This window comes from Molothrus ater, chromosome 20 (genome assembly GCF_012460135.2).
Source record: "Molothrus ater isolate BHLD 08-10-18 breed brown headed cowbird chromosome 20, BPBGC_Mater_1.1, whole genome shotgun sequence".
In the NCBI taxonomy this organism is placed as follows: Eukaryota; Metazoa; Chordata; class Aves; order Passeriformes; family Icteridae; genus Molothrus; species Molothrus ater.
This window is the reverse complement of record NC_050497.2, coordinates 10,819,666-10,830,373: the sequence shown is the minus strand read 5'-3', so window position 1 is coordinate 10,830,373 and position 10,708 is coordinate 10,819,666. Positions and strand designations below refer to the sequence as shown.

The following is a 10,708-nucleotide window of genomic DNA, read 5'->3' as shown; positions in this document are numbered from 1 at the left end:
CGGGGCGAGGCGGAGCGGGGCGAGGGCCGGGCGGAGCCGGGGCCGCTCCTGGAGCTTCGCTCCGCCGTCAGCCCCGGCTCCGCCCGGCCCCGGCTTGTGCGTGCGGGGCTCGGTGCCGCGACATGGCGGGGCCTCGCGACCTGCTGGCAGCGGCGGGGCGGGCAGCGGCCGCCCGGGGACGGGTCCTGGTGTCGCCTCGGGGCGCTGGGCACACGCGTGTCACCTCATCCCCGGCGGGGGCGGGACGGCCTCTGCCCGGAGACCCCGCACGGCCCGGCCATGATGCCGGCCCGCTCCAACCTCCCCGCGCCTCCCCCCCAGCAGTGCCCCGGTACCGCCCGTACCGCCCGTACCCCCGGTGCCCCCGGGAGCGGCGGCACCCGCCCCCACCGGCGGGTTATCCCCCCCCGGCCGGTAACCATGGAAACTTCCAGAAGTGCCCCCCCACCCCGCGGCCTGTGGTCCCGCCCAGCCAATGGGGACGCTCCGCTTGGCTCACGCTTCTCTGTGGCCGCGGCCGGCGGGTGGAACCAATGGGGCGGCGCGAGGGGGGCGCGCCGGGCACGGCGGAGCGGCCGCGCGGTGCTCGCCAATCGCGGGAGGCCAGCTTGGTAGCAGCCGGCCAATGGAGAGGCTCCAGCGAGGGCGCGGCAGCCAATGGAGAGGCTCCACGAAGGGGTAACGGAAGGTATAAAAGGGCGGGCGGCGCGGCCTGGCGGCTCAGCGGAGATCGGGGCGCGGCGCTTCTGCACGGTGAGGGCGCGGTAAGGGCCGCACGGGGCTGGGCCGGTGCGGGGGGGATGGCGGTTGAAGGCACGGAAAGATGGGCTGGGGACGCGAGGTGATTCCGCACGGCGGGGGCTGGGTGGTTGCGGCGCGGGGAGGGGTGAGGGGGGCGGCCACGCACGTGGCGCCTCCGTTGTGTAACCGGCGGCCTCTCGGTAGGTGGGCGCAGGTGAGCGGTCGGGATGAGGCTTCTGCTGCTGACGCTGCTGGCGCTGGGCGCCGTCTGGGCGGACGACGAGGAGAAGAAGGAGGACGTGGGCACGGTGGTGGGCATCGACCTGGGCACCACCTACTCCTGGTACGGGGGGCTGGCCGGGCTGGCGGGCGGGGGCCTGGGCCCTTCTGGGCAGGCAGGGCCCACGGGAGCTGTGGGAAGCGCCTGCGGGCCCGGGAGGGCGCGGGGAGGAGCAGAAGGGGGGGCGGGGGGTGTGGATGTGTGCAGGCCGCGGCCCCGCCTGACCGCTCCGCTCCCCCCCCCCCCCCAACCCCAGCGTGGGCGTCTTCAAGAACGGGCGCGTGGAAATCATCGCCAATGACCAGGGGAACCGCATCACACCGTCCTACGTGGCCTTCACCCCCGAGGGGGAGCGCTTGATCGGGGATGCTGCCAAGAACCAGCTCACGTCCAATCCGGAGAACACCGTGTTTGATGCCAAGCGGCTCATCGGCCGCACCTGGAATGACCCCTCTGTGCAGCAGGACATCAAGTACCTGCCCTTCAAGGTGGGTCCCGAGTGCAGAGGCAGGGGGGCTGGAGGGGAGGACTACAGTTCTGGTCAGAAGAGGCATCTGCTCACAGTGCCCCATGGGAGGATTGGTGTGTAAACAACAGTTCCTGGTGTTAGCTGTGCTCAGGTTATGCTTGTCATAGAGGTTTGGCTTGGTGTTTAGAAAGAACCATGAGAACAAGTTGGAATAGTTGAATGAGACAGTATCCTTTGTTCTCCTCAGGTGGTCGAGAAGAAAGCCAAGCCCCATATTCAGGTTGATGTTGGAGGTGGACAGACAAAAACATTTGCTCCTGAAGAAATTTCTGCAATGGTCCTGACGAAGATGAAGGAAACAGCAGAGGCTTACTTGGGGAAGAAAGTAAGTGCATAGGAAGCGCTGGTAACAACTTGAATTAGCTTTAGGAAATGGGAGAAGGGGAGGCTGAGCCAGGACTGACCTTGCCATCCCAAACCACAGTCAGTGCTGCAGGCCTCTGCAGCAGCCCTGTCCGATGGGCTCAGCTGCTGCTGGCTCTTCATCTCTGAGAATGGGCTGCTTGTTCCAGCAGTGCTCAGAGTGGCTGGTACTGCTTACAGACTGTAACAAAGCTGTCCCTCCCTGCTCAGGTGACCCACGCTGTTGTCACGGTGCCAGCCTACTTCAATGATGCCCAGCGCCAGGCCACCAAGGACGCGGGCACCATCGCGGGGCTCAACGTGATGCGCATCATCAACGAGCCGTGAGTAGCCCACCCTGTCCTGCCCCAGGGGAGCTGTGGGCTGCCACCCCCAGCCCTGACAGCCCGTTCCCTCTACAGAACAGCTGCTGCCATTGCTTATGGACTGGACAAGAGAGAGGGAGAGAAGAACATCCTTGTATTCGACCTGGGTGGTGGAACTTTTGATGTGTCCCTCCTCACAATTGACAACGGAGTCTTTGAAGTTGTGGCTACTAATGGAGACACTCACCTGGGTGGAGAAGACTTTGACCAGCGTGTTATGGAGCACTTCATCAAGCTCTACAAGAAGAAAACTGGCAAAGACGTTAGGAAGGATAACAGAGCTGTGCAGAAGCTGAGGCGGGAGGTGGAGAAGGCCAAGAGAGCTTTGTCATCTCAGCACCAGGCCAGGATTGAAATAGAGTCCTTCTTTGAAGGAGAAGATTTTTCGGAGACACTCACTCGAGCCAAGTTTGAGGAGCTGAACATGGTAAGTTTAGAAAGGTAAAGTTACACAGCCTCAGCTCTGGATTGGGACTGGGGAATGTGCAGCATCTCATGCTGTGACACTGCACTTTGGAGTATAAATAACTCTGTGTAAGCAGGCAGCTGTTCCTGCCAGGGAGCTGGGCCTCAGACAGTTTGGCATCTCTGCTCTGTAGTGGTTGTACTTTGTACCTCTGGGGCTGCACAATGGGGTGTGCTGGGAATACAGTCTCACAATCTTGGGGTTTTGTCTTTGCAGGACCTGTTCCGTTCCACAATGAAGCCTGTTCAGAAAGTCCTGGAAGATTCTGACCTGAAGAAGTCTGATATTGATGAGATTGTCTTGGTTGGTGGATCAACTCGCATCCCCAAGATCCAGCAGCTCGTTAAAGAGTTCTTCAATGGGAAGGAGCCTTCTCGGGGCATTAACCCAGATGAGGCTGTGGCCTACGGTGCAGCTGTGCAGGCCGGGGTGCTCTCTGGGGACCAGGATACAGGTAATGGCACCTTCACTGCCACCTAAGAGTTGACTCAACAGTGGATGTTGGGCATTGACAAGCAAATGCAGACAAACTTGGATCTTTTCCAGTCCTTGGAGTTCTGTGCCCCTGCGGCCTCAGGATCCTGTCTGCAGCGTTGTGTTTTGTGTTGAAGTTGTGTCACAGTCTTGCCTTTGATCTTTTCCAGGTGACTTGGTGTTGCTCGATGTCTGTCCCCTGACTCTTGGCATTGAGACCGTTGGAGGTGTCATGACCAAGCTGATCCCAAGAAACACCGTTGTCCCCACCAAGAAGTCTCAGATCTTCTCCACAGCTTCTGACAACCAGCCAACTGTGACCATCAAGGTCTATGAAGGTGGGTGTCAGCTGTGGTGGCCCATGTGACAGCTGGAATCTGTCTGCTGTAGGGTTTTCATTCTTGTTCCTGATTGTCACAAAGGCTGTAGGTACTTTGTTCATGGAGCTGTGTCACTCATGGTTTCACAAAGTACAGGCCACAGCTGGGCAAGAAAGTAACCCTGTGTCATTGTTTGTTGCAGGTGAGCGTCCCCTGACCAAGGACAACCATCTGCTGGGCACCTTTGATCTGACGGGAATCCCTCCTGCCCCTCGGGGCGTGCCCCAGATCGAGGTCACCTTTGAAATTGATGTGAACGGGATCCTCCGTGTCACGGCCGAGGACAAGGGCACCGGCAACAAGAACAAGATCACCATCACCAACGACCAGAACAGGCTGACACCAGAGGAGATCGAGAGGATGGTCAACGATGCCGAGAAGTTTGCCGAGGAAGACAAGAAGCTGAAGGAACGCATCGATGCCCGGAATGAGCTGGAAAGCTACGCCTATTCCCTGAAGAATCAGATTGGGGACAAGGAGAAGCTGGGTGGGAAGCTGTCCTCTGAGGACAAGGAAACAATAGAGAAAGCAGTGGAGGAAAAGATCGAGTGGCTGGAAAGCCATCAGGATGGGGACATAGAAGATTTCAAAGCACAAAAGAAGGAGCTGGAGGAGGTGGTTCAGCCCATCGTGAGCAAGCTGTACGGCAGCGCCGGCCCCCCGCCCGGCGAGGAGGAGGCAGCAGAGAAGGACGAGTTGTAGATACCGGTGTCCCCGAATGTGGTGTGTGTATATATTGGACTCAGGAACACTTGTTTAAAATATTGAACTCTTAATTTGGAATGTAACTTTGAATCTTCACTCGTGAGTGGAGCTGGAACCGCTAGCCCGACGTGGCTGTATCCTGCTTTTCGTTAGCAGTTGCTCGATGTCTGGGGAGGGGAGCGGGGTGGGAGTGTAAATGTGGGTTTAGAAGTATTGGCAGTGGAACATTCTATTTAACAACTTGGTCATGTGAACTTGGTGTAGAGCTTTTCTACCTGGAGTGACCACAATAAATTTGTTATTTACACTGGACTCTGTTCTGGTTCTGTGATCTCCATTACCCAGCTCCAGCCAGGATCTGGATTAACCCTGAAGGATGGAGTGCAACTCACCCCCTCAAGGTCACCTTTCATGGGATCATGGAGAGTGGGAGGTTTGAAAGCAGGAGCTGGGCCTCTGTTCCCTTGGGGTGAACTGGGGTTCAGTTTCTGAAGGGAGAGGATGGACTTGGACCTCACTGCACTTTTACAAGAGATCCTGATAAGGAAGGGGGGATCAAGCCTGAGTAACTGCTGAAGGGGCAGCTTTTATTGAGCTAGGAGAGGGAGGTTATCCACCAGAACCCGTTGCCTGCAGTAGTGGTGGTGCCAAGCAGTGGGGGAGGAGCTTGGCTTAATTATGTTTTCCTGCAGTATTAAAACTTCAGAGCTTTTAATAAAGTGTCATATGAAACAGACTAGTTTTTTGAGCAGTGAAAAGTAGTTTACACCTAATAAAGGTTCTTAGAAAAAAAGCCTAATTGAAATTTGGTCTCTTTATTTAACTGATCCTTATCCAATCCATGGGATTAGTTAAGTCCACAATTACCTTGTCTGGTGCCAGCTCCAGCAGTGCCTCAAAACACCTTGGCTCCTGCCATGTTCCCTGGGCTGGGGCTGCAGCAAGACCCTGTTCAGGCACAGCCCCTGTCCCTCAGGGGTGCCAGCACCGTGCCAGCTGCCCCAGGGTAAGGACGTGTTTAGGGGGCACAATTAGGCCCAGGGGCTGAGGCTGGTGCTGTGGGGACTCTACTCGATGAGGGTGACCAGACAGTCCCTGTGTATCTGCCCCTGGGTGTCCATGCCCCCAAACACGAACAGCAGATGGACAGAGGTGTCTTCAGCACAGCCCTCTCCCAGGCCCTGCTGGAGGGGCTCAGCTCTGTCAGCTGCTGACACGGGGGGCTCTGTCCCAGCTGGGCTCTCTCCTGTGTCCCCGTGTGCCCCAGCCTGCCAGGGAATGACACACATGGCGTGGTCCAGCCTCCCGCTGGGCAGGGGAGACTCAAACTGCAGGAGCGTCCAGTGCTGCCTTCCTGCAGTGCAAAGACACAGTCACAGCTTTAAATATCACACACCAGGCACCATACATTCAAAGTTTTGAGCATTCAGTCCTGCAGTGGTGTAACTCCAGGGCTTGAGCAGGTAACGTGCTCCCCAGCTGCCTGGCATCTTCCCTGGCACCCCTGAGAGCAGCCTCCCTACCTGTGTGATACTTGTACGTAGTATCCAGTGTCCCATCTGGACCTATTCCACCAAAAATGTACAAGTGGTCCTGGAATGCTGCCGAGGAGTGGGATGCCCTTCCTCCAGGGACATCCCCAGTGGCTGGGATCTTCTCCCATCTCATGTCATCTGGTGCAGGAAACAACACCTCCAGGGTTATGCATTACACAAACCCCATGCAGTTTGTTGATTTAAACAAAGAAGGTAATACTTTAAGCACTTAAGAACTAGTATTTCAGAAAAAAACATCCCCCCAAATCAAAGCACAGCTCACAGGTACTGCCCTGCAGTACCTCCATCCACACTTACTTGTGTCGATGCAGAACAAGTCATTGTAAAAAACATCTCCAGCTAAACCCCCGTGGATGAAGAGTTTGGTCCCAACTGCAACCACGGCGTGTCCGTGCCGAGGGGAAGGGGGATCACCATGAGTCTCCAGCTGGGACCAGGCCAGGGTGGCTAAAAATGGGAGCACACGGGTATAGGAAGAAAACTATGGCAATTCTACAGACCAGCAACCCCAGAGCCCTGCCGAGGCTTCCCACCCAAGCCACGGGGTCTGAGTTCCCACACGAACACAAGAGCCTGTCAAGAGAGGGACAGCCATCCATCCCGTGGGACTCCTCTCCAAACAGAGCTCAGCAATTCCAGCCCTCCGGCTACACCCCAAGGCAGCGCTCCCGTGCCCCAGTGGGAGGTACCTGTGTCGAACACGTGCAGCCGCTGGTCTTTCACCGGCTCCGCTCCCTTGTCTCCACCCCCGAACACGAAGAGCCGGGCCCCGATGGCCGCCGAGGACGTGTGGAATGTCCGAGGCTGCGGCTGCTCCCCCCTCACTGCAGGGCTCTCCCACCTTCCTATTTCTAGTTAAGACATTTGATTAACCGAACAACCAACAGGGGACGGAGGCCGGGCCCGTCTCGCAGCCCGAACCCCGGCCCTGGGGCACTCACCGGGGTCCAGCACCTGAACGCAGCCGCGATTCCCGGCGGGGTGCGCCCCGCCGAACACCCAGAGGCGCGGGGGGCCAACGGCGGGCAGCATGGTGGCGTGCTCGTAGCGCGGCCGCAGTCCGTGCCAGCCGGCGGGGACCCAGCGCAGCGGGGCTGTGGACGGGGACAGGCGATCGGTCCCGGTCCCGGTCCCTGTCCCGGTCCCAGCCCCGGCCCGGCCCGGCCCTCACCAAGCTCCACGAAATGCGCGTCCGCGAAGGCCCCGGCGGGGTCGGCGCCGCCCAGCAGCAGGACGCGGCCGGGCAGGAGGAGGCAGCCGAGTCCCACACGGCCGCGGGGCCGCTCCCCGCGCGGGCTCAGCCGGTACCTGCGGGGCGAGGGCGGCGCTCAGCGCGGGCTGGGCCGGCCCGGGCTCCCGCCGGTCCTCCCGCCCCGCTCATCGCTATCCCCCCATCACCCCCGCCCGCCCAGCGCTGTGCCCGCCGGTGCCCCCGCCGCGCTCACCATTGTCCCGGGCGCGGCCGCCGCCCCGGCTGCAGCAGCGGCAGCGCCCGCGGCGCCATGGCACCGGGGCCGCTGCCGGGCCGGCCGGCCGGAAGTGCCGCCGGAAGTGCCCTGCGCTTCCGCCCGCGCCGGCGGCGCGCTCCGCCGCCCGGAAGTGGCGGGGGGGGGCCCGCTTCTGCCCGACCCGTGCCAAGATGGCGCCGCTGGACCTGGACAAGTACGTGGAGATCGCGCGGCTCTGCAAGTACCTGCCCGAGAACGACCTCAAGGTGCGGCCGCGGCGGCGGGGCCGGGACCGGCCGGGGCGGGCCGGGGCCGGGGTGGGCGCTGCCGGGCGGGCCGGAGCGGGCGGCGCCGGTGGTCCCGGCGCTGACCCCGACCCTGCTCCGCTCCGTCCCGCAGCGCCTCTGTGACTATGTCTGTGACCTGCTGCTGGAGGAGTCCAACGTCCAGCCCGTCTCTACGCCCGTCACCGTCTGCGGGGACATCCACGGGCAGGTAAGGCCGGGCCGGGCCGCTCCCGGTGCAGCCCCAGGCCGGAGTCGGTGCCGATGCCCGGTGCCCCCTCACGCCTCTCTCCCCCCGCAGTTCTATGACTTGTGCGAGCTGTTCCGGACCGGCGGGCAGGTCCCCGACACCAACTACATCTTCATGGTAGGTGCGCCGGGCGCGGCGCGGCCCCGCTGGGTTTGACAGGGGCCGGGGCTGAAATCCCGAGGGGCTCCCGAGTTCCGGGCCCCGCCCGGCGCCGGTGTTGGTTCCTGCCCGCCGGGAGCCCCGCGGGGTGAGGCAGAGCGTCCTGCCCTGCCCGGGTGTCCCGGGGTCACGTCAGGACAGCGGAGAGAGGAGTGCCCAGCCCACACCCGACATTCGCAGTGCCCGGAGCCGCCGCGGGTCCCAGCAGGTCCCGGTGCCCTCCAGCGCTGGGTTCCTTTGTGGCAGTGAGGATTTAGAGTGGATGTGTCACTGTGCCCTTTCTCCATGTGCGGCTGTCTCTGCCTTCAGGGGGACTTTGTAGACCGAGGGTATTACAGCCTCGAGACGTTCACGTACCTCCTTGCACTAAAAGCCAAGTGGCCTGACCGTATCACGCTGCTGCGAGGCAACCACGAGAGCAGGCAGATCACCCAGGTGTACGGGTTCTACGGTGAGTGCTGCCTGTGGCTGCAGCTCCTCTGCCTCGGGAAACCCTGGCTTGGCCACAGTGCCCGGGGGCTGGGGGGGACACGGGCTCCAGGGCTGTCCTTTGGTAACATGGTCATTGTGTTTCTGAAATGGAATGTGTTTAAGGCAGATCTTGCTGCTTTTTTCCTCTGGCACGTGGCGTTGCTGCTTGTGTCGTGGTGCCACATTCAGGCACAGGCAGAGCAGGAGGTGCTCGGTCCCTCCTGCTGCTGGTGCTGGCCAGCAGCAGGACCCAGCTCAGGTCTCCTGGCAGGGCTCGTGTGGCACACCTGGGTGTGCAGGTTCTGCTGTCAGTGTTTGCTCTGCCTGTTTCCTCTGATCCACCAGGAATAAAAGCTTTCTCTCCAACAGACGAGTGCCAAACCAAATACGGGAACGCGAACGCCTGGAGATACTGCACCAAAGTCTTTGACATGCTCACAATAGCAGCTGTAAGTGCAAACCCCACGCTAATACGCTGTCCTGATGGGAGCTGGGAGCTGGGGCTCCCCTGGCAGCCATGCTGAGGGTGCTCGTGTCATTCCCCTGCAGTTAATAGACGAGCAGATCCTGTGTGTGCACGGGGGCCTCTCCCCAGACATCAAGACCCTGGACCAGATCCGGACTATTGAGCGCAACCAGGAGATCCCTCACAAAGGCGCCTTCTGCGACCTGGTGTGGTCAGACCCCGAGGACGTGGACACGTGGGCCATCAGCCCCCGTGGGGCGGGCTGGCTCTTCGGGGCCAAGGTCACCAATGAGGTAACTCACTGCTCTCAGGGCCACACGGCCCAGTGTGGGCTGGGGGAGCTGAGGGGCTCAGCTCAGTGTGGGGTTTGGGTGGAGCAAGGGCAATGCAGGATACTGAACTGCCCTGTCACACCTCTGCCAGTAACTCGTGGTGGTGTGGTGGGGAAGCTTGGCTTGTGCCAGCTGGAAAAAATGAGCCACTTGACCTAAAAGCACAAATTTAACTGCCAGATGTATTAATACCCATCTTGCTTTTGAAAAGTGTGACATGGTGGGACTCACGACTGTCCCTGGGCTCTGTGTGGAATGGTTTCCTAAGGATCTAGGAGAAAAATACCCTTTTTTAAGCAATTCTTGAGTTAATTTTGTTGTGTCTGCACTGAGCAGACTCCTTAGGGCTCTACCCAGTGGCCTCACCAGGCTCGGACCTGGCCAGGCTCAGCCTGCATTGTTGTGTGGCCCTGGCACAGCACGTTCAGGAAGGGCTCAGCCTGGGGACAGCACAGCCCTGCTGCCTGGGTGTCAGCTGTTCCCAGTGCTCGGGTGTTGGCACCTGTATGTCACAGGGTGTCTCAGTGCTGGGTCCCCAGCCCTGCTGTGGGGCCAGTCCAGGAGCAGCACGGGTGTGGGCAGCGGCGCTCGGGCCACGCTGAGCTGACCTTCCCCCTTCCCTTGCAGTTCGTTCACATCAACAACCTGAAGCTGATCTGCAGAGCACACCAGCTCGTCCACGAAGGATACAAATTCATGTTTGATGAGAAGTTGGTAACGGTATGGTCAGCTCCCAACTACTGCTACCGCTGCGGGAACATCGCGTCCATCATGGTCTTTAAAGATGTAAATACAAGAGAACCAAAGTTATTCCGCGCAGTTCCAGACTCAGAGCGTGTCATTCCTCCCAGGACAACCACGCCGTACTTCCTCTGAGCCCCGCCCGCCTGCTGTCACCTCTCCCTGTCCTGCCCCTTTACAATATACTTTTTATTGAGCACTTTGCTGCTGAAATGCTGCCTCTTGCCTTTTTTATTTTTAAATTATCTAAATTTATTGTGTATTATGGTGTCTGTAGCAAGTTTTTTTTCCCCACCCCTAGATTAATTTCAGAGTATTTGTAATATGTTCTTGAGATTTGTACTACTGCATGTAGTCCTCGCCTAGTCCTGGGTTAGATGAACCGATTCCTTTAACCACCACGCTGCGGGAGCTGCTCGGGCCGCTCTCTTGTTCAGCTTTTTGTTTTTGGTAAGTTTTAAGAAATTTCAGCAGCAAAGTCAGTGCCCGGTGCGCGGCGGGGCCGGGGCTGCCCTTGCTGCGGTCACGGCGCAGGACCGAGCCAGCCTTCTTTCCGAGTGTTCCGTGGATCCCAATAAAGCGGTCCAAGGGCTGTTCCCCATCCCCGGTTTGTTCCGTTTTCCTCGGGATCCCGATTAAACCCGCGAACTGCTGCAGCGACGGGATTTGTACATTAAAGTCATTGTTCGGATTTTTCC

The 10,708-nt window shown here is 59.6% G+C and overlaps 3 protein-coding genes across 4 annotated transcripts; 2 read left to right on the top strand and 1 right to left on the bottom strand.

Annotated features, from left to right (window-relative positions):
* Window positions 1-668: 668 nt before the first annotated feature.
* Window positions 669-4,615, top strand: HSPA5 (heat shock protein family A (Hsp70) member 5). Of its 2 annotated transcripts, none has more exons than XM_036393822.2 (9): window positions 669-753; window positions 946-1,084; window positions 1,278-1,509; window positions 1,738-1,875; window positions 2,124-2,236; window positions 2,315-2,705; window positions 2,961-3,198; window positions 3,389-3,556; window positions 3,741-4,615. In XM_036393822.2, exons 2-9 carry the CDS (start codon window positions 969-971, stop codon window positions 4,298-4,300), a joined length of 1,956 nt encoding a protein of 651 aa, XP_036249715.1. In that variant the 5' UTR covers window positions 669-753; window positions 946-968; the 3' UTR covers window positions 4,301-4,615. The 2 variants fall into 2 exon arrangements, with proteins under 2 accessions (XP_036249715.1, XP_036249716.1); XM_036393823.2 differs by having other exon boundaries at window positions 698-764.
* A 487-nt stretch (window positions 4,616-5,102) lies between these two features.
* Window positions 5,103-7,383, bottom strand: RABEPK (Rab9 effector protein with kelch motifs). The gene is made up of 7 exons (XM_036393824.2): window positions 7,305-7,383; window positions 7,031-7,167; window positions 6,801-6,953; window positions 6,549-6,710; window positions 6,157-6,306; window positions 5,827-5,976; window positions 5,103-5,657 (listed from the first exon to the last, which is right to left on the bottom strand). Exons 1-7 carry the CDS (start codon window positions 7,361-7,363, stop codon window positions 5,371-5,373), a joined length of 1,098 nt encoding a protein of 365 aa, XP_036249717.1. The 5' UTR covers window positions 7,364-7,383; the 3' UTR covers window positions 5,103-5,370.
* Window positions 7,384-7,473: 90 nt separating this feature from the next.
* PPP6C (protein phosphatase 6 catalytic subunit) lies at window positions 7,474-10,706 on the top strand. Its single transcript, XM_036394167.1, is given in 7 exon segments — window positions 7,474-7,621; window positions 7,623-7,802; window positions 7,893-7,958; window positions 8,310-8,451; window positions 8,841-8,920; window positions 9,021-9,230; window positions 9,897-10,706. Coding segments are annotated over 7 exon segments (1,050 nt in total). The 5' UTR covers window positions 7,474-7,498; the 3' UTR covers window positions 10,146-10,706.
* Window positions 10,707-10,708: the final 2 nt, after the last annotated feature.